Source organism: Esox lucius, chromosome 21, assembly GCF_011004845.1.
Source record: "Esox lucius isolate fEsoLuc1 chromosome 21, fEsoLuc1.pri, whole genome shotgun sequence".
Taxonomy (NCBI): domain Eukaryota; kingdom Metazoa; phylum Chordata; class Actinopteri; order Esociformes; family Esocidae; genus Esox; species Esox lucius.
The window spans coordinates 25983127-26005745 of NC_047589.1; the positions used below are offsets into that span (position 1 = coordinate 25983127).

The 22619-nt window shown below is 45.4% G+C and overlaps 3 protein-coding genes across 7 annotated transcripts; 2 read left to right on the forward strand and 1 right to left on the reverse strand.

Moving 5' to 3' along the window:
* Nucleotides 1-313: 313 nt before the first annotated feature.
* On the reverse strand, nucleotides 314-5659 carry eif2s3 (eukaryotic translation initiation factor 2, subunit 3 gamma). Its single transcript, XM_010890065.4, has 11 exons — nucleotides 5555-5659; nucleotides 4840-4903; nucleotides 4523-4650; nucleotides 3825-4041; nucleotides 3544-3702; nucleotides 3314-3448; nucleotides 3115-3209; nucleotides 1754-1898; nucleotides 1454-1623; nucleotides 1139-1311; nucleotides 314-1018 (listed from the first exon to the last, which is right to left on the reverse strand). Exons 1-11 carry the CDS (start codon nucleotides 5621-5623, stop codon nucleotides 955-957), a joined length of 1419 nt encoding a protein of 472 aa, XP_010888367.1. The 5' UTR covers nucleotides 5624-5659; the 3' UTR covers nucleotides 314-954.
* Nucleotides 5660-7773: 2114 nt separating this feature from the next.
* klhl15 (kelch-like family member 15) lies at nucleotides 7774-16607 on the forward strand. 4 transcript variants are annotated; one of them, XM_010890066.4, is made up of 9 exons: nucleotides 7774-8045; nucleotides 8456-8543; nucleotides 11319-11457; nucleotides 11535-11723; nucleotides 11849-12073; nucleotides 12207-12368; nucleotides 12562-12771; nucleotides 12951-13141; nucleotides 13250-16607. In XM_010890066.4, the coding sequence occupies exons 1-9, from the start codon at nucleotides 7985-7987 to the stop codon at nucleotides 14022-14024; spliced, it is 2040 nt and encodes a 679-aa protein (XP_010888368.1). In that variant the 5' UTR covers nucleotides 7774-7984; the 3' UTR covers nucleotides 14025-16607. The 4 variants fall into 4 exon arrangements, with proteins under 4 accessions (XP_010888368.1, XP_019897584.1, XP_010888370.1 ...); XM_020042025.3 differs by lacking the exon at nucleotides 8456-8543 and adding an exon at nucleotides 8887-8989; XM_010890067.3 differs by lacking the exon at nucleotides 7774-8045 and adding an exon at nucleotides 8887-8989.
* Nucleotides 16608-17139: 532 nt separating this feature from the next.
* On the forward strand, nucleotides 17140-20979 carry LOC105021991 (apolipoprotein O-like). Of its 2 annotated transcripts, none has more exons than XM_020041560.3 (9): nucleotides 17140-17272; nucleotides 17834-17950; nucleotides 18149-18271; nucleotides 18389-18442; nucleotides 19380-19434; nucleotides 19523-19618; nucleotides 19693-19784; nucleotides 20505-20594; nucleotides 20685-20979. In XM_020041560.3, the coding sequence occupies exons 1-9, from the start codon at nucleotides 17216-17218 to the stop codon at nucleotides 20691-20693; spliced, it is 693 nt and encodes a 230-aa protein (XP_019897119.2). In that variant the 5' UTR covers nucleotides 17140-17215; the 3' UTR covers nucleotides 20694-20979.
* The last annotated feature ends 1640 nt before the right edge of the window (nucleotides 20980-22619 follow it).

Genomic DNA, 22619 nt, shown 5'->3' on the forward strand with positions numbered 1-22619 from the left:
CCAACATCAAAATGTTAAACTATTTTTGAAGATTTAAAGCAAGCCACGGCAACTTTACTTGCAAATACAAGAAATGTGTAATTGCTGGGTACAGAACTGGGTCCGAAAGAGCGAAGTAATTTCTCTGTACTTTTATAATATAAAGGAGTCCTACAGCATTAACTAAAAAATATTATTGTATACAATGTGTAGACCCTTGACACAGGGTTTTTTAACAGTGCTGTGCACATATTCACTTTTTGGACCACCGAGAGACGGTTAAGAAAGGTGCCAAATCGAAATGTACCGTCTAGCAACAAAGCACACAGACAGGTTTTGTTCCAAATGTGTATTTTATTAGAGCCACTGAAAGCGGTTGATAGCAGAACACACACACAGCCCAATCGTCCGTGTGATACGGTCTGACGCGGAGCTCACTCAGAAGGGAGCAACGCTTACATCTGTACATCCAGATAGAAATGTTTAAAATAGACAAGATTCTCTGACATGTGGAAATCACTGGGACTCAAGTCATCTTAGCTCTATCCATTACATTTCTGTGTTTAGTGTTGTGAGCGTTGCCCCCGTTCCATCAGCCCCGGTACATCGTAGGAGATTTCAACTTAAAAACGCCAGACCTACTAACCCCCCCCCCCCCCCCGGCTGCACCTCAACACCCTACTGTGGCTTCCAGTCCTCATCTGCACAAATATGGAGGAAAAAAATAAAAAAAACACAGGTCAGAGGCCTAAAAGACAACTTTCGTCTGTCCCATTTCTTTTGCAGATGAGACAGGAGAGAAAGTGATAGCCATTTTAAGATGCAGCCTCCCCCCCTCCCCAATCCTCCCCCCCTGTCGGGGGGCGTGTATCTCTCGCTCTCAGCAGCTGTACAGGCGTGTGTATGAAAAGGAGTATGTTGGGCATGTTGTCTAGTCCAGAGGGAGTTGCCATGGAGACATTTCCAGTTAGGTACTCAGTCATCATCCACCGTTGGGGTAATGGTAACGCCCCTCCTGATCTGGCCCCAGCCAATCAGACTAAAGAGGGAAGAGAAAGACAGAGCAGTCAGCATCTACCTTAGGAGCAGTAGAACCACAGCCATGTCAGGAAGAGATCCTCAAAAAAACACATGGCATCTTATTCTGTCCCGCCCTCACCGCCAATGTTTCTCCACCCGGCGGCTGAGCGCAATTTTCTCTCCGACCTCGGTGCAGACAGGATTGGTGAGGACGATCTTGGCCAGATCAGCCTTCACGGCACTGACCCTGCCGCCGGTAGACAGACTGCCGATGTTCACCATCAGCACCTCGTTTTTGGACAGCTTTTGGACCTGAGGGGAGAAACGGTTCCAGTAGACTCCTCTCACACTGCCTGCCTTTCAAACTATATTGAAAGACAAGTCATGAACTCACACAGCAATCCAGTCCCTTCTCAACCACAGCAGTACAACACAGAGCCCGGCAGTAACTGACCTTGGCAGCCTTCTTGTCTCCTTCAGTGCGGACTCCCAGAAGCCTCCGCAACAGGAAGTAGGAGATTTCCAGCTCCGTGAAGATCTCGGGTAGTGCACCCACTGCTCCCAGTACCTGGCCCACCATACGGTCCGCTCTGCACAGGGTCGGGTCAATCTTAGTACCCACGCCTGGACGGGACCAAGGGCACATGCAGACACATGAGGAACAACAGGGGGAAATCCATGATGTTTTCCACATCATGTACATGGCTGACTCCAGCTTTCATTTTACACCAGCAGAAACCACACAGGTCCGTACCGATGAGCCCCCCGGGTGCTGCGTACTGCAGGTCATTGTGCTCGGCGAACAGGGAGACGATCTTGGAGAAGATGGGCTTACACATCAGCTTTCCGTCCTGATCCTTCGACACAATGCCTGGACGCACCTCCAACTCCTGACCCACCTACACAGAGAGACACAGACAAGCATATAAAAATATACAAATTTACTCCGTATGTAGCAAGCCTGGTATTTCTAATGTTGTCAGAGTGTTTCTTTCCTTAAATTCTGCAATGGGCGTAAACTGTAATTCAGTTTGACACTAAACCTACTAAATGTTTGTTTCTAAAAGTTAAGCTAGTAAATCTGATTAGTATTTTTATGTAGGCTACAGAGGAAAGTTTGCCTACGAAAATCTTTCTGCAGAGCTAGACTTAATAATAAATAACCCTGACCGTTTCATTAGGCCCATTTGTTTTAAAGAAAAACTGAAGCACCAAACAACTCTTCACAAACAACTCTTCCAGTGATTGGGTCACAATGTAATGCAGGGTTGGGTTTGAAATACAATTGTCAACAAGTCCTGCCCTAGCTTTCCCATATATGGGATGGCAACACCTCAATATAAACCAGCCTCCAAGTGAAATCAACAGGTGAGAATCTAGCCTAAATCGTACAATGTGTATTTCATCTTGAAAATAACTAAAAACAATAATTTTACTCAACAGAAATGTGGCATGATAACAATATTTGTTTGCACATCTTCCATTGGTTGACTTTCAATTTGAAGACAAAATGCAAATTCCACTACTGCTAATCCTTATTGTAGCCAACACTGTTGTGATTTCAACTTTGAAACAGAAAGAAAAGGTATTTTCTATGAACAGGCATTTTACCATAGCGGTTAGTAGTGCCATGGGAACATCTCTAAAGCCGAAACAGCCCAGTTTTACTGGGATCGTTAACTGTGCACAATTCCCCACTTTGCTCTGGAATGATTTTTGATCTTCTACCAAGTTGACATGGCCTAGTATATCGGACCAGGGTTTAACAGGTGGGTGTGTCCTTGCCGACACCAACATTAAACCACACCTCCAACCATGCCTGCATTTCTCAGTGAGCAAGCTCAATAACACAGGCACATCTGGCAGGTGCAGCAATGACTAAATACATCTAAGCATTATTCAGATTCACAACAGTTATAGTCACCATTTGTATACCAGTGTGTTTAACCATTCAGTTACGTTGTCATTTCTGCAAATGTATAAATCTGCATCTCCAGAAGATTTTAGGACAGAATAGGTCAATGTGTCATTAGATTTGTCCCAACCCTAATCTTCATATGGACTTTGGACCACTTGCCCATAATGCTTTGAGGCAAGGGGAAGTGGCAGACCTACCTTAAGCACGCCTTTTAGAATACTGCCTCCAGCCACGCCTCCTTTCAGGTCATCCACCTCACAACCAGGCTTGTTGACGTCAAATGACCGGATCACTGGAACACATGTGTCAGGTTAACCGAGCGCATCAATCAGACATCAGGAGACTGATACAGACATCATGTCCCTATGCTCTGCACGTCCCTGTGTTTGTTCTTACCAATGAGTCTAGGTTCTGAGGTGAAGTCTCTGATGGGGACAGGGATTTTCTTGACAATGTATTCACAAACCACCTCTATGTTGTATTTCAGCTGGGCTGAGATAGGAATGATAGGTGCCCCCTCAGCCACTGTACCTAAAGACAGAGAAACAGGGAGGTTAGACTGTTTAAGGAGCACAGGACACACGCCTCCGCTAACAGGACAAAAAAACAACACCCAAGCCACTGACCCTGCACGAAGGCCAGGATCTGTTCATACTGCTCCTTGGCCTGGCTCTCCTTCACCAGGTCGATCTTGTTCTGGAGGATCAGGATGTGTTTGAGCTTCATGATCTCTATGGCAGCCAGGTGCTCAGACGTCTGGGGCTGGGGGCACGACTCGTTACCAGCTGGGGGAGACGCATGGACGGTTAATGAGAGCGGTTTCACCCTGGGTATCCTGTCAGGAGCGTGTGGGATGTATCAGCGTGGTTAGGTATCACAGCGCTGATCAACGGGAAACGGTCCTCACCAATGAGGAGGAGGGCGGCATCCATTACAGCCGCACCGTTCAACATGGTGGCCATCAGGATGTCGTGGCCGGGACAGTCCACGAAGGACACGTGTCTGACGAGTTTGAAGTTGCCCTTGGTTCCGGGGATGTCTGTCGGGAACTCATCCGGAGTGCTGGAACCGCACGACCTGTAGCACTCCGGCCTGGGGCAGCTGGGGTCATCCAGCTTGTACACCTGGAGCAGAGGTGGGTGAGCGGGGGGAACATCCAGAGCCTGACAGTAACACCCGCCAACCGCCGGGTAGGTTTTGACATTGCGGACGTAATAGTGCATGTGTCTCACAGTGTGAGTACATGCAAGTTAGGACTAATAGCACATGAAAAATTGACCATTGATGTTTTCTAAGTATCGCTGGCGTTAAGTTTAATAGCTGTACTGTTTAAACCATGAGCAGCAGTGGCAGACTGTAACAGACAGTTGAAACATTCATTATGGTTGAGGTGTCGGTAGAAATTCTCCCAGACACGCTTGCAGGCAGCTGAAAAAGTCTGAGCAATGATATTTGGGATTAAGCCCTGTTAACATCACCTGATCTTCTGGTACTAAGCCTTTCCTAGTCTGACATTAATTCTGCCCAAAACATGACTCCACTTCAGCAGCTACACACTGTTGGGTATTTCCATTTCTGGTTCAATTAACAGCCACCTTTCCTTACCTTGGCGTTGGCATAACCTAATTTGATGGTGATGTTCCTCTCCAGCTCATTTTTGAAGCGGACCGTGTGAACCCCTGAAATGGCCTTGACCACAGTCGACTTCCCGTGGGCCACATGACCAATGGTGCCTAGAGGCAGAGATCAGAGCATGGTACTGGATGTATTTGGCCCGTGAGGGGGGTCAAATTTAGTGCATACAATCACACAAGCTAGAGCTGGTCAATGAAGTGTAGGGGGAGGTTTTAATTGGCTCATCTCCCCAGCATATCTTGTAAGATCTCACTGTTTCTATAGGAGACTGGTTTTGGTTCACTCACCAATGTTGATGGTGGCTTGTCGGCTGATGATCTCTTGAGAGAGAGGGGTCAGGATGGAAACATCCTATTAATAGAAACAGTTTTTTTTAATAAATAAATACAAAAGATAGCAAAGGATAATGTGCGTGAGTGGTGGCGAAGCAGAGAAGACTTATCTGAATGGGTAATTGAGTCATTACTTATTGAGGATACGGGTTTACGTTAAGATGGTGGGTACCATGGTAACAAACATTTCCACATCCCTTTTCACAGGAATAATATCGACTAATTTAACGGCTAGATGTAGTTTATGTACACCGTATCGGAGTTTAGCTCATCCACACATATGAATGAGCCGTTGTTCATTCAGAAGTTCTGCTGCCTGCGACATTTCCTGCCCATTCAGGAAAGACATTAGCAACTGAACAGCTGTTTTAATTTCACAGACAACTGCCCATAAACAAACAAAGCACAAATGGCTAGGTTTAAACAATTTCAACAGATGTTATTCAACCTATGCGTACAGGAAACTGACGTTATTCATTTTCAGGGCTGAATGTGCACAGTTCCCCATGCTGCTACCACAGCCAAGCTAACGTTACTGTTAGCATGCGCCGGCAGAATAGCAACTAACACGGTGCCTGCGACAACGTAATTAATCATATATTTTCGATGACGTTAACGGTACCGAATAAACACAACCCATCTGATCACTGTTGAAAATATGTACACTCACCAGAGAATTTAGATCTTGTTTGGAAAGATGTGGCTGACCCAGCGTTACTCCAGACTCATCACCCGCCATCTTGAACGTAAAAGGAATTGAGTATCATCGGTGATTGCCTGAATGATATAATAAATACACAAAATTATATTTCGAGTACGTTTTTGTTCTACTAATGTCGAAAATCAAAACTGTCAGTTATAAAGGAACAGATGTTTTATCATGGTGTCGCGCATTTTAAATGAGACCTTTATTATATCGTAATATTGTTGTCGAATTAATCAAAAGAAAAAGGGTCCTTCCCTAAAGGATGATGCAATCTTCTAATTTACGTGCAATTCCAAGCTCTCTACTGTTGCTGTTAACACATATTTTGAAGTTGCTATATTATATTTATAAACATTCAGTTTTATTTCGTTTAATTGACTAATCATAAAAAAGTGAAAAAGAACCAGCTACATGTGTTGGGTCCGTCATATATTGATTACATCACTAGTTGACCTATTTGTAGTTTTTTCATAGATACTGAGATTTTCCTCCTTATAAGGCCTTATGTCAATTTATGGATTATCGGTCTCAATTTCTGAATGATGGTATCTTGTTATCCATAAAGAATTCTACTTAACCTTTCACAGGCACGTAAGAACAGACAAAATGTACCTCTTTAGCCTCTGTAGACCAGATCTAGCTGTCATTGGCACCACATACTAGTCAATTTGCACATAGATAAGCATAAAAGAGATGGTTAGAGGACTTAACTGAGGGACATTTTTTATCAAATGGACATTTCCATTAAAGGACATTTTAGTGTAGTCAACTGAGTGGGACATCCAACTTCATTGGTGGATCCATTCTGAAGACCCAGTTGACCAAGGCTGACCACTCCTGATGACTCAATTAGTAGGCCTTTGTAATCACAATTCCAATTGAGTCATCAGGAGGGATCAGCCATACTTTTACAGATGTTGTAATAGGTAATAAACACAGATATGACATGTATATATAATAATCATAATGGATAATAACATTTTTATACTTGAGTTCAAACCCAAAATTTGTTACTGATTGAAATAGTATTAGTCATAAAGCTGCTCTGTCTATTATTCATTTCTTCTTTAGGGGATTTTTACATCTTTTTCAAATAAGGTCAGTGTTTGTGTAGACTCCCCACACCTTTGTGTTTTGATAACCATGTATTAGGATGGAATGATTGTTTCCCAACCCAACTGATTCTACCGACATTCTGGATTCATGACCAGCCCTGTAAGCTATGTCTTTTCCGGACAGTTAATAAATGTTATTTACTGACCTTTAAAATGCATTCACACACCAGTACTGTGTTATATGTTATAGTTGAATGTATCGACTGTAAGCCCTTTTCAATAAGTGTCTCAATGACAAAAATGTACTCGTAAAACAGTTCTGCCCTAGAACATTACACATTTTGAAATTAACGCCTATTGAAATCTGGACCAGATATGAATGTTCACGTTTTGACTGGAAGCAGAAGGGACCGCGGACCTCTGGGGATGTCTGCACATCTACATTCAGGACAGATTTAGTTTGATCTGGACATGATGTCGGTGGACATGATATAGCATCACCAAAAAATAAATGAGTCTGGAAAAGGACCAATATGTCCAAATCTTGTCCGGGCATTGGACGAATGATCGTCCGGATTGAAGAGACTGAACACAATTATGCAAATAGAGTTGGTTTGTCTTGTTGTGCTTATGTTATCGCAAATCAAGATGAAAGACTGAAGAATGCTTTCCCTCCAGCGAGTAGGGATTCTGGTTGAATGCGGACACATATTGGTTTGTTTGACATACCTCGGCGTGGAGTGTCCGCTGTGAGATGATGTAGCAACGTCTAAAACGCAAATTCAATATCGCGAAATTGGGGAGAAAAACGTGGTTACACCAAAACTGACAATCAGCCAGACAGACTGCTCTGAGATAAAGTTTCATTTGCCATGGTTATTTTCTTGTTTGTAATAACTGATTATGCCAATAAAGTAATTAGAGTTCAATTTAGGGAGAGGGAGAGACAGAAAGCAGATAACGAGGAAGCTTGTAGTTGATTATGGTCAGTATTAGAAGAGATAACTATTAGTTTGCACCGCAGCATCTCTATAATCGCAGGTTGACCCAGTACGGGGTAGTACACCTGCCGGATGATATGATTGACAGGTCCACTTCACCGCACAACAACGCCACTACAGTTCCGTTCGAACGGGCTCTACCTCAGGAAATGACGTCAGTGCAGAGAATAATATGGCGTCGGCAATGGCTGTGGACTCTATAGACAAACAGTATTTTCACATCCAGTTGAAATAACGACAAATTGAAGACGCGGGGGATTCTAAATGGATTATAAGGAAACCTCAGCGTTGCTTTATTGTTGTCCTTTTTCTTGATCTCGCATATAAACCCGCAACCCATGTCAGAAGGTGCCAGGTCTGCCTGGGCAAAGAGGGGTTGTGGGGACTCGCAGCGCCGAGGTGAGTGAGCCACTTACTATTGCCTGCTAAACTACCTACAGTAGATAACTGAAAGGGTTGTTGTGAGCTACGTTACACTGGGACATTGGAGGTCAGAGAGCGATTTGTATTGCCGGGCGTTAGCAAGTTGGTCAGTTACATAGACTATCAATTTGACTGACCTGGTTGTCATGGCCTTGCGCGAACAATAAGAAATACAGTACAAGCCGCAGCTTTGATTCCTCGGACTGCGCGAACTCGCGAGCCACTAGGCACCACTAGTTACGATTACATCAAATGGTGAATCTATATTTAAAAAAATAGTTTTTGAGTGAAAAAGCCTTAGACACATTTTCAATCATCATTTATGCATGGAAAACACATATTTATAGCTTTGTAGAATATTTTGTTTCTGTTTCCTGTGTCTCTAGATCAGGGCAAACTTAAGCAGAGGAAATGTGAGCGTCCCCTAGGCGTGCTGTCAGCTAAGTTCGAGACTGGCCTCAAGGCCCGCAAAAGGTACCATCTCCCATCCCAAACTTCCTTTAAGTCATGTACATACGGTTCTGATTTCGTCCATCCGTCATATCGCTACCTTTATATCCCTCCTACCTGCTTTCAATCTCACAGAGTAAGAAGAATGTATGCTTAAAAAGCAGGGGAAAGGGTTAGTGATGTATTTTCTTGAGTAGGAATGAAGATCTGAGTTATTCTGCCCTTGGTCGCAGTGTCACTTATGTCCACACATCTGGCCTGACTCACTCAGCACCTCCAGGGTTAGGCTGCAGCTTAGTTTGAATAATCTTTCATATTGATTTTAAACCGTTTCAATGAACAATTTAATTTTGGATCTGTCATCCAGGTGTTTCTGAGAAGGGCGTTGTTAGTTTCCCCCGGGACACAAGGGCCACTGTCCTCTGATTGGCTCGGAATACCCCCTCTAACATGCCCGTGGCCAATCAGAGGTGAGTGCGCATTGTGTGTGTGCGCATGTTTATGTGTGTGGCTGTGTCTAGAAATGAATAGAGGGTTTGTGCATGTGATTGTCTATGGGTGGGTTTACTGCTAGTATTAGTGTGTGTCCGTACGCATGTGTGTGCGTGTCCGTACGCGTGCGTGTGTGTCCGTACGCGTGCGTGTGTCCGTACGCGTGCGTGTGTGTCCGTACGCGTGCGTGTGTGTGTCCGTACGCGTGCGTGTGTGTGTCCGTACGCGTGCGTGTGTGTGTGTGTGTGTGTCCGTACGCGTGTGTGTGTGTGTGTGTCCGTACGCATGTGTGTGTGTGTGTGTCCGTACGCGTGTGTGTGTGTCCGTACGCATGTCCGTACACAGACACAAACGCGTAACGACGGTCATACACACCGTCGTTACGCGGTTGTGTCCGTACATACGTTGTGTGTGTGTGGGAGAGTCTGTACGTGCGTGTGTGGGAGAGTCTGTACGTGCGTGTGTGGGAGAGTCTGTACGTGCGTGTGTGGGAGAGTCTGTACGTGCGTGTGTGGGAGAGTCTGTACGTGCGTGTGTGGGAGAGTCTGTACGTGTGTGTGTGTCAGAGTCCGTACGTGTGTGTGTGTGTGTCAGAGTCCGTACGTGTGTGTGTGTGTGTCAGAGTCCGTACGTGTGTGTGTGTCAGAGTCCGTACGTGTGTGTGTGTGTCAGAGTCCGTACGTGTGTGTGTGTGTGTGTGTGTCAGAGTCCGTACGTGTGTGTGTGTGAGAGTCCGTACGTGTGTGTGTGTGAGAGTCCGTACGTGTGTGTGTGTGAGAGTCCGTACGTGTGTGTGTGTGAGAGTCCGTACGTGTGTGTGTGTGAGAGTCCGTACGTGTGTGTGTGTGGACAGTACACATGTCTTTGTTCACGTTCATTTCACTGTGGGTGTGTATAGAAGTACTGAGGTGGGAATGTTGAATGTTTTTGCTGCATTTCAGACTCTACATTCAGTATGGTTTCATGTACACAATGGTTCCATTATTATGAATCGTCACATAAATAATCTCTTGTTTGCAAAAATAATGAGTTCTTTAGTTATCTGGAATCGGGCCACCAGAACATATCTGATGAATGCAGAAAAATCTAAATAGACATTTTACCACAGCGGCCGTGAAATTTTCCAGGAAGTTTATTTGTCTGTATGCGAAAACTATTCTGAAGTGTATGCTTCCAATGTATCTGATCCCGCTGGGCTTTTACAGTAAGGAGAACTGCATACTTCCAGTGTATCCAAAGCCACTGGCGTTTTGCGGTAAGGGGAAGGCGTGCACTGCCGATGCACAACTGGTCCACACGAACACCGTGTTTGGCTTCCAGTAAGTGCAGCATTTTCGTAAAGCGGTGTTTTACAGTGCCACGCGGTTTGCCGCGGTGCCCCGTTCCAGCCGTGACTGTGCCGCTGGTTGACGCGTGGCTGGGAGCTCCATGGGAGGTTTTCAGGATTGGTACCGTAGACAGGGATTTCCCTGCGGAACGGCTTGCCGTGGCTTAGAAGGAATGCGTGCAGCATGGAATCCTCAGTATGGGAAGTCTCCCGAACCCGTTGGCGTTGCCCCCTGGTGTTTTTGTCGGTGTTTGCTTATCAAGGTCCCAACCATACGTGGATTAAGAGAGAGTCAGGTGTTGTTAGCTTCTGTCCACATTTGATCCATGAACAGAGTCTTTCAACCAACAGGTCAGGGGAGAGGCTTCAAATATCATGAGTCCAAAATGTTGATCTTTCATAGGTCTTACATGTTCTCCAATGATTACAAAGTTAAGTCTTTAATGCCTGGACACATAGGAGGCGGTCAGTGGTCATAGCCAATCATTACACAGACTATTATAAGTGGTTGTGTGGTGTGTTCCAACCTATGACCCTGGGGTCCATTCAGAGGGTCCTATGACAGTCACATACACAGTTCCTAGCAGGTGGTATGGACAGGGTGTTTGGGACCCATCAGTAATGGGGCATCACATTTCCTACCTAGTGTCCTTCGTACAGAGATAGTTAGTACTCTCATACATTGTGTCAAGATTGATTCAGTTACTTTTCATGCCCGATATCTATCAGTGTTTAAAATGGTTAATGCCATACTCAGCCTGCTGCCAAAATCTGTTTTTATACGGACTTTGTTAATATTGAACATACTCCCATGAGACTGAACTTTTCACCCACACGTGAGAGAGAAAAATCATGACTGTGTTTGGTGGTCACTGTGATGCATCCCCTTTTACGTGACTTGTTGATTATTATTATTTTTTTTATCTACTGTTTCATTTGTCTGTGACTGAAGATTATTAACCATCTGGCTCCTCCTCCAGGTGTGTCATGTCTGGGGGGGAGGTGGAGGTGTACCTGTCCCAGGTGCATGATGGCAGTGTGTCCTCAGGGTTCCGGGCGCTGTACGAGGAGAGGCTCCTATTGGATGTCACACTTCTGATAGAGGAACACCACTTCCAGGTAAACCACGCACAAAAACACACACATACACACACTCACACTCACACACGTAATATATTGGTTTCCCCCTCCTCCAGGCCCACAAGGCCCTGCTGGCGACCCAGAGTGACTACTTCCGGGTCATGTTCACTGCAGACATGAGAGAGAGAGACCAGGACAAGATCCACATGAAGGGGCTAACAGCTGCAGGCTTTGGCCACGTCCTGAGGTTCATGTACTACGGCTCACTGGAGCTCAGCATGGTCACCGTACAGGAGATTCTGCAGGTGACGCACCTTTACCTTCAGCTCTCCAGGCAGCGATGACTGGTCAGGTTACTTGGTTTTGTCCTACTGGCTAAGAACTGTCGCCGTCTCTCTCTCTCTGTCCCCCGGTCCTCTCTTCCGTCCAGGCGGCCATGTATGTCCAGCTGACAGAAGCCGTGGAGTTCTGCTGTTCCTTCCTGCTGTCTAAGATCTGCCTGGAGAACTGTGCTGAGGTGATGAGGCTACTGGAGGACTTCAGTGTTGGTGTGGAGGGTGTGCAAGAGCAGCTGGACAACTTCCTGCTGGAGAACTTTGTTCCCCTCATGAGCAGACCTGACTTCCTGTCCTACCTCAGCTTAGAAAAACTCCAGGTGGGCCTGGAATGACTGCCCGCCAACACCGTAGTTAACTGTGTGCCCGAACAATGACACTGTTTATTACAGGGGATGAATTCCTGTTAACTGTGTGCGGGTGTGCGTGTGTGCGGATGTGTGCGCGTGTCAGGTTTACCTGGACAGCGATGCCCTGAGTCGCTTCCCGGAGATAGAGCTGTACGAGTCCGTCCAGGCTTGGCTACGACACGACCGCCGTCGTTGGAGACACACAGACAGCGTCGTCCAGTCTCTACGGTTCTGCCTCATGACCCCGGCTAACGTCTTTGAGAAGGTCGGCCACACCCACTGATACTGCTGCAACACCCGTCCCACACGTCGTTCCCATGAGTACTAGGGATGCACTGATATGTGGAACATGATTTCTTAATTATCGGTATTGGCCATGAATTCTCGTTATCGTTGCGACCCTAATGAGTACACCCTTCTAATCTCCATAACCACACCTCATGACTGATCTGCCTTAGGTGAAGACATCAGAGTTCTACCGTTACTCTCGGCAGCTGCGCCAGGAAGTGGACCAGGCTCTCAGCTACTTCCAGGACGTCAACGACCAGCCTCTGGTTGACACGCGGTCCAACCGCATCCGCTCGGTCCGGCCCCAGACCGCCGTGTTCAGGGGCATGATCGGACACAGCATGGTGAACAGCAAGATCCTACTGCTCCACAGGCCCAAGGTAAGGACGGGACGACTCCCCGACCCCAGCGCTCGCTGGGCCCCTGGCGTGGATGTCACCCAGTGATATGTAATGGGTCATCTGCACTGTGTCCTGAAGGGCTGTACCAGGAGACAATGCAGGGAGTGAAGTTTTTTGTTTTCTGTGTGCGCCCGTGTGTGCTTTTGACCTATCTGTAGGTGTGGTGGGAGTTGGAAGGACCCCAGGTTCCCCTTCGTCCAGACTGCTTGGCCATCGTCAACAACTTTGCCTTCCTGCTGGGGGGGGAGGAGCTAGGGCCTGACGGGGAATTCCACGCCTCCTCCAAAGTGTACCGCTACGACCCTCGCCAGAACTCCTGGCTACGCATGGCCGACATGTCTGTACCCAGGTCTGTTGTGTTCCGCCACTAGTTTCCGCGTTCATGTTTGCATGAGCCGTAACCTGTGTCGAAGAACTTTTTTCGTTAACTCATCACAAAACGTTGATTGGCTTCCAGGTCAGAATTTGCGGTCGGGGTCATCGGCAAATTCATTTACGCCGTGGCTGGCCGGACGCGGGACGAGACATTCTACTCCACGGAACGCTACGACATCACGGCGGACCGCTGGGAGTTCGTGGACCCGTACCCCGTGAACAAGTACGGCCACGAGGGCACCGTCCTGAGCGGGAAACTCTACATCACCGGGGGGATCACCTCCTCGTCCACCTCCAAGCAGGTGTGCGTGTTTGACCCCGGCCGGGACGCGGGGGGAGGGGTGTGCGCGGCGGGCACTGCCGGGGCGGGGACCATGGACACGCACCGGGCGCGTCCGGCCCGCACCCCGCTCTTGCCCGGCGCGCACCCGCACGCCAGCTGCTGGGAGAACAAGTCAAAGATGAACTACGCCCGCTGTTTCCACAAGATGATCTCCCACAACGGGAAGCTGTACGTGTTCGGGGGCGTCTGCGTGATCCTCCGGGCGTCGTTCGAGTCTCAGGGCTGCCCGTCCACGGAGGTCTACGACCCTGAGACCGACGAGTGGACCATCCTGGCGTCGATGCCCATCGGGCGCAGCGGGCACGGCGTGGCGGTGCTGGACAGGCAGATCATGGTGCTGGGGGGCCTCTGCTACAACGGACACTACTCCGACTCCATCCTGACCTTTGACCCAGAGGACAACAAGTGGAAGGAGGACGAGTACCCCAGGATGCCTTGCAAACTGGACGGGCTGCAGGTTTGCACTCTGCACTTCCCCGAGTACGTCCTGGAGCACGTCCGGCGCTGCAGCTGAGGTCTGGTTCAGTTTGGACATGCCCCCCTTTTAAGTCAGACTCCTCCCGTGGGCTGCAGGTTCGGGCCGAGCCAGGCATGGGAAGACTGGTGTTTACAGGTGTGACACTAATGCTCTAACGACACGGAAGCTTTTAGACTGGACGTAACATTTAATGGTGGTCTGTGCTTCTCACAGGCAGAAATGGGAGCTTCGTGGGTGATCAGCAGCGCTGGGATATTCAAGCTGATCATTTTCAATATAAGCTTTCTCAGAAAAAAAGGGGAAAAATGAGAAAATGTTTTTTCATAATTCAGATGGTTTATTTTGGACTGGGGTTAGTTTCATAATATTGTTGTCAGTTTTTTTTTTATTGGTATGATTCAGCATAGTCATCCAATCCATTTCTGTCTGTCTGTTCCCACCACATTGTTTCATGGTCATGAGATATCACACAGTCTTTCCGTAACACAACCTCTCTAGACGGAGTGAGTGAGTGAGTGAGTGCGTGCGTGCGTGCGTGCGTGCGTGCGCGTGTGTGTGTGTGAATGAGTGCGTGAGAGAAAATAAGCACACAGAATTGCGGTGCATACATTTCTGAAGGGTAATTGTATTGATGTACTAAGAAGAGGATGTTCATGATGATTTAGCGTTGTCATGACTACACTGCAATAACACTGGTTCTGCTGAGTGAGAGGTCGCGTGAGGTCAACGGTCAGAGGTGACGACAGCAGTGTAAGGTTCCCTGTCTCTGGCAGTAATGTATGTAAGATTACACTTTATTTATTTATGTCATCTCTGAGCGGTAATGTGGCTGGCTACTGGCAGGTGTTTTACCAGGCAAAAGCAGAAACTCAGCCACAGAAAGGTACCAGAAACCACATTTGATTCAACCGAGAAAATAAACTGTGAATACGGAACAGAATACAGAAAAAAAAGCATGGCATTCCTGACTCGGTACACCCAGGAAGTAACTAGTATCTACTGTTACTGATTTCTAATCATGAATTGATATCTTAAAGTTTGAAGTTTTCTGTAACTTATCAATCCTACTGTTGTGAGTCCTGCCTGCCTGCCTGTCTGTCTGACAGAGCCAGCTGCAGAGTAGGAAGTATCCCTACAAAACCTGCTTTCACATATACAGTCGTAACATTGGGTATGGTAATTTAAACAGTTGCGTTTCATCTTTTTATAGGACAGGCAACACGTGTCTTGCTGCGCTGATGGTCTGTTTTTGGTAGGAAGTTGTCCTGGAGGTAGTTTGTTTTGCCGCAGTGCCCAAGTATTTAATCCAACTGGAAGATTCTACCACCACAGTCCAAACCAGAAACAGACACGAATTTCATGTTGTTTCTCGCTTATCGTCACACCAATTTGTCTTGCAAATCGGCCTCCCAATTCGGCAGGACTGAACTGGAATGGAATTTGACAGTTTCTCTGGAATGCACCTCGCGATGCAAGCAATTACTATTTCATAAAAAACATCCAACCGTTAAAGGCACCATCTCGCGTTGACAACATGTTGATATAATGGTAGAGCCTAGGATGGTGATAAAGCTTGAGAGCTCTTGCTAGGTATTAAGATTAGGCCTTCTATTGATGGAATGTCATTCATTACATCATTAATTAAATGGTTGAATTCTATGTAGAAACCTGCTCATCATATTCTTCTTTTCATGAGCAACAATGAAAAGGGCTAAAGCACATTCTTCTGCAGTCTGTCCATCAGTCATTTTTTTGTGTTTATCCCAAATCCACCAGGGCGCTCCATGCGACTGGTTGGGAAGGAGATGTTGGGTTGCAATTCGCCATAGTCCTTGTGATGCTTGGAGAGGGAGAGATTGCGTCGCACTTTCTCTGTTTTTATGATTCCTCTCTCCTTCCCTACTACGTAGCGTCCTAGTCACAACTCTCTTCGATCAAACCCCTAGTTCAGTATTTATGCAGTAGCATACAAACAGGCCTTTTACCCATAATCACGGAACAGTTTGTGGTACTGCAGGAATACCAGAGACTGTTAACATCACTGAGGCAGCTTAAATGTGACGTGGTCTTCTGTCAACTCCCATTTCCATCTCTGTTTTGTGTCAATGTATATTTTCTCATGTGAAAATAAGTGTCAACATCATGAACTTCAACACCCTGTTGGTGTTCCAGACCCACAATAAATCTACTTCTCGATGAAAAAGTAATAATGGAGAGAATCTCCATTGACATTTTTTTTTTGTAATTCGATGAATGATGTATGTCTGGCACAGGCTCATATTATGCCAAACCCAGTCTTTAAGCGGATGTCTCCCTCTACAGGTGTGTAGGTACTACTAAATGTGTATGTACTACAGGTGTTTCGATTTGGGACATGGCCTGTCTGTCTATCTGTCTGTCTGTCATAGCTCAGCATTTATGATCCTCATCAGCCCTCATTCTCGGTAGGATAAAATTATAGAATATTGAGGACGAAAAAATACCCTGTTGTACGATGACTGTATTTGGAAAAAGTAAACAAGATAATGTATTTACTATAATCTCAGTAGACACTGCTATTTGAAACTTTGTAATTTCTATCCAGAAATAAATGTTCATACTGTTCAGCTTTTCAGCTTTCTTTTGGTGTTTTATTGAGTTGGTGGATGTGGTAACGTTACCAAATAGGATGATAAAAATTCAAATGAATTACATACTTCACATCCACAAAGTCGAGGAGATAATTGCCCACTTACCAAACTCTGCTCCAGACAAACGCTACACATAGCACGCAAACATTAATTTCCGTCACTAACTTAAATTCGATTTGGATCTGAATCCCGCAATGAACAATCTTATTAGTTGCGAAAAGGACCGAACATTTTGACTGGTCACAGAAACTAATGGGTTCTGCCTACTTGGTAGAAACCAATGCGTTGGCCCAGAACCAGAACACAGACGTTGAGAAAGATCTTAATCAGGTCCCGATCTGGTCAACGAGGGACTTTAGAAAGTGTCGTCACGATTCATAAATTACACTTATATTTGCTTCTTGTTCACAGTTAATGCGTATGTTGATGAGCTATATTTTTATATTTTTGAGCTAGCCACTCCAATTCACCATGAACGATTACAATGCAAACAAAACTATTAAGCCCCGCAATAAAGTGGCACGTATGGCATGTGCTACACTGTGATGCCACTGGTGCTGCTCTTAAGTGTTTTTCCTCCTCCGACTTGCCGTACGAATGGAAATAGTTACAGATATAACCAGAGACATGAACATGGAAAGCGTTGGTAAACTGGTAATCTTATTGTGTGATACATTTAAGCTATTTTACAATGTTACAAATATCTAATAACCGACTGGACGAGTGACCACTATTTTTTTTTTAGAGGAGCAGGGCTTGGGCTGTTACATACTGAACTGTAGCTAGCTTGCTAAAGAGAGCATCAGCAAAATGAACATTACTGTACATTTCAAACAAGCTTGAGGTCAGAGTCAGTGCCAATAATATTAGCCATAAGTCTAATTATGTTAAAGCGGAAACGCTTTTCAGGAACTGAAACGTATAATTGTATTAAAATGTACAGTCTATGCAACTATGGGTAGCTACGTATATGAATCAATTATTTACTGGACAAAACGGGTGACGTTCTACAGTAAAAAAAATTGTTTATCTTTCTATTTACCTGCTTGACCACTTAAATATGTTTGGATAACAAGCGTTATGCTTTACTTTGTGCAGAACATTTTCCTTATTACAGGTAGCGTTGGTTTTGAAACAGCCATTAAATATCCACGGCCGCTTCCACACATTTATTGTACACTAGCGTAACGGTTTTAACTGTTTGTCCGCGGCCAGATCCCGCAGCCTGCTTCCACGTCAGGGGTAATTGGTCTACTGACTGGGACTCCGACGGTCCTCGCCGCCAGCGAGGTTAAGAAGAAACCCGCAGCTCCGAGTCTCAGTATTGAGGAGGTAGGTACTGTAGGACGGCAGTCATGTGACCCCTCTGCTATATCCTGTCCACGGAGAGTTATTGGCAGGCGCCGCCTTATCTGTAATTATAGGCAGTTTTGGGTGTGTGTAGGCTTCAACAGTTTCCCTCATAACCCTTTGCTGATAACTGTTCAGATGCTGCTGCTGAATTGAAGTACCTGTTTGTGGGTGTTACAGCTCCCATCCCTCTATACTGCCCCAGAGCCACAGCTCAGGTATGTGGAGCCAGTGGCAGGCCCTGTGGAACAGGCCGTAGCTGACCTGAGGAAATGGGCTGAGCCTTTCACCAATCAGTGTCAGGTACACCTCTGCCCAAAGTATGCCTTTGAACTTGGGGTGTTGTGTTCGTATTCAGGAAGTCACAAGTGGCATCGTTCTCTTTATCTTTGAGGTTATCATTTTTTGTTGTTGTTGCAGGAAACAAGGCTGGTGGCTCTGGAGAAAGCTGAGGTTGGTGACAAGACACTCAGGGTGACCAATCTGACTAAAGCAAAAACTCTAAACAGGAAATAACAGTGATCAATTAGGTGGCATCTGCATTCGTCAAAATGTTTTGCGATATCGGTTTAATATTGACTGCAAGCAAAAACATTGGGCTATTTTAAAACGGACATGTGCTTCCACTCCCAACACACACTCATAAATAACATACACTGACGCATACACTGATTACATACTAAATTACATTTTAACCCCACTCACAGGTAAATACGTCCTGTAAATACGTCCTGTAAATACGTCCTGTAAATACATCCTGTAAATACCCTGAAATAGTCAATGAGTCATAATCCCCATAAGAAATAGTGGTAAAATGGGATATTGGTTCTTGTTTTCCATTTCACCATTAATTTATCCCATAAGGAATTTTAAAAATGCCTCACGACCTGTGTTTTGTTTAGGCTTTCTACAGCTCAGCGTTTTGATAAACTTGTAAATCTCGTCAACATATTTGCTTCAATAAACATTGTCTGCTTATATTTAGACAATATTGATAAAAGTCACCTCATTCCATTGATACTTAAACCTTCAGTGGTGTAAGCCTATGACAAAACACAGACCTTATTTGAAGTGGATCTAAAAATCCTCTTTGGAAGAAATTATAGGTGGAACAGTGCAAGCAGCCTCATTCAGGTTGTCCCATTAGGCTGTATGGCTATTGTGACTCATACTATTTCAGTCAATAGCCAACTTTCAGTTCTTCATATCATTGTGTATTTATGACCTTTTACTGGTATCATTATACTCCTTTTGTAACCTCAAAATCGTTTTTAAACGTGTTTTATTGTGTTGGAAATTCTCTTTTGTTACGGAGCGTGTTATACGAACTGCATCTATATGAATTGAAGAGTAGATTCAGGTCTCTCTATCTCTCTTTCCCATCTGGGATGTGAAACACTCTGGGGTCCAGGGAGTCTACCGGACTGTGGAACCCACGCTGAGCACTTCCATTAGGACTGTGCAAGGTGAGAAGATCCACCATCATATGGACACTTTGATATACAGTATGTGGCGTCTTACATACCTCAGTCTGTGTTCTCTCACTCCCCTTAGAAACGTACAAATTCCTCAGTGATCCGCCTTCTGACCTCTATCCCAGTGTCGGGGCGATTGGCTTCTCTGGCTTCCTAGGACTGTATCTGGCCAAAAGTAAATGCGCACACACACACACACACACACACACCAGAAACGCACGACACACTCACCAATCTCTGTGTCTCTAGGTTCCAGGGTGAAGAGGCTGGTGTTTCCTGTCGGTTTGATGGCTCTGACCGCTTCCATGTTCTACCCACAGCAGGCCAATTCACTACTCAGGGTATGTCTGTTTGTCTGTGTGTGTTGAGGTTTAGGGTTATTATTAGGGTTAAGTTAAGGGATGAATGTTAGTTTAATGAGGTTGAGGTCAGGGTTAGATTTTGGATTAGGGAAAATACATTTTTTATGTGTTTATAATTTTTTTTACCCAAAATTGTGTCCCTGCCAATTGTGTTAATTGTTAGTGTGTCCTGTTTCCCAGCTCCCCAGCGGGGCGGATCTTGGTATCCTGCAGGAAGTTCTGGCTGTGAAGTGTGTGTGAGGAAGCTATGTGATTTAATAGATTGCCTCTGATCTATTTTGGGCCTGTTTTATGTGATCTTTTTAAGACACACCCGGGCAGAGAATAGGATACAGGTGTGTTTTTCCGTGTGTGCCACAACGCCGCCAGGCGGACGTAGAAGCAGGATAGGAAAATGATGAGTGGACACCCAGTTCAGAGGGAGGGAGGATGGAGACGTGACCTCTGACTGCTGACTGGAGGGTTTTAATGGCTGGAATTCTGTTAGTTATGGTCAGTTTAGAAACCTATGACGGATTTGTGAGTGCTGGGAGTTTTAAATGACATTTTTGAACAGTTTATGGATTTTATTTTAGGGGTACTAAATCTGTTAATGTTTTAAGTGATTTAGGCCAGACCTCATAGCAGGACCCCCAGAACCAACTGGCACTTCTACACAGTCAGTGTTTTCCATTTAAATCGTTTGCTTGTGTGTCTCAGGTGAGCAGGGACTCTTTGCAAACATGGAGCCAACAGGGTCGAGATGTGGCGGAGACGCTCTGGAGGGACCTGCCGATTGGCAAGGACAAGGTAGGTCACCGTGATGAAGAGGGGGATCGAGGGACGATGAGTGTGTTCACCTCTAATGGTGTGTATTCCCGACTTACTGTTTCCCATCAGGCAGACTGAGAAGACCGAGCACAAGTCAGTGGACAAAAGCACTACAAACGTGAGACACGGACGACAGGACACACCACCGGGCGTTCACACACACACACACACACACACACACACACCTGAATAGTCATATACAGACTTATACTGGTTAGAATTTGTTCATGTTAATTAGTCATTTAGCAGCAGCATCAGTGTCAGCTCCTAAAATAGTTTTTTTTTCTGTTACTCTCATGAAACATTTGATAGTTAATAATTGATAGTTAATAAAAAGGAGTGACAGCTTGGCTGCAGTGTTTTACCTCTGACCTCCTGGCTGTTATTATTTCGAGTTTAGCCCTTTAGCAGACGCTGTCACCCAGAACAAACTTACGGGAGCTGAGAGGCACGACCACAGATATTTCTTTACCCTGTTGCAGTCAGGGATTTCAACCAGTGACCTTTCAGTTACTGGTCCACCACTGTAAACACAAGGCTATCTGTTGTGCTTGACTTATGCATTCATGTTTGTGTTGCTGTTCGGTCACTAATCTTGTGCTACAGTCTGTTTGGGAGTGTATGTGTGCACACGTGTGATCACATTTCTTGAAGCCCGTGTTTCCTGTGAAACCCATGTGTTAGCGAGTTCCAACAAAATAATCTGTATTTACCACAATGTCAAATGTCTGGCAGTATCCTTGGTGTTGAAAAAAGGAGACAGGAAAGTATTTGGGTTATGGAACTAGACCCTTGTACACAAGTATGAGCTTGTTACAGCATTTCATCACACCCACCAGCTGGAATAAAAACCAGGTTGTCGTTGTAAAGTATAATTAATTTTCAGTGCCACCCAATATTATTAGAAGAAAGGTGAACCCACTCTTAATGGAGGTTCTGGTGAACTGTGTCCGTGGACAGAACCTTCCTATTTGCCCATCACCTCGTTGGCCTACCCACAACACGTCTGTGACGAGATCACATTACCTGCTCTGCTCTCATGCCAACTAACAACGTCCACCTGTTATAACCAAGGCAACAGACGCCGTCAACACGGCAGGCCAGGTGCTTCACCAGACGTGTACGTCTGAAACATCCTGTTGTTTTCACACGCCCACCCCCGCCTGCAGATAGAGGAAGCTGTGGCTAGGTAGTGGTGGAATGACGTGACACGTTCCACATTCCTCTTAGTTGCTCCTCAGTATTACATTGGATCTCAATGTAATCTCGAGCGTTTTCTCTTTCCAAAGTATAATATGTTATTAACAGTAGAGTAGGTCTCCTACCAGGAAAATGAACGCATGCTAAAATGCACCAATAGGATCTCACCCTGCTCATGCTCCATCCACCTCCTTCCTGTGTTCAGCCACTCAGATTAACTAGCCTCCAATTAAAGACAGCAGCACGTGGTCTATCTTCGGGTAGTTATACAGGTGCTTACAATTGACTCTCGACCTCTGGCCTTGTTTCCATGACTTTGTCTAGCCAGGCCTTTGTGCTCATGCTATATGTCCAGTTACATTCTACCATAATCGCTTCACCTAAGATTGCACTGCGGTATCATTATAATACTGAAAAGAATAGTGTTTTTACTAATACCGAATGCTAATTAAAAAAATTGGTGTACGTTATTTATTTTGTTTGTCAGACTTTTTGTATTGCTTTTCCCCTGTACGTCCTACTAAACTGAGGTACAGTTCTAATAAGTCAAATGGATGCCTGATTGCAATTGTGTTATTACAGATGTACATCTCTGAATATTTACCAGCACTACATGTGTGGGCTTTATGTGTGTTTGGCCCTACCTTTTAACAAGGAGAGTGGTCTGGTCTCTCCGTACCTTGGAAGGAGCTATACTTATTTCTCTGGTCCTTACTCCATGAGGGTCATGTCTGAATGATGTAGAATTGGTCGTGACAGGGACCATTATCTTCCCGCCCCATCCCATAACTGAACCCTAAAATG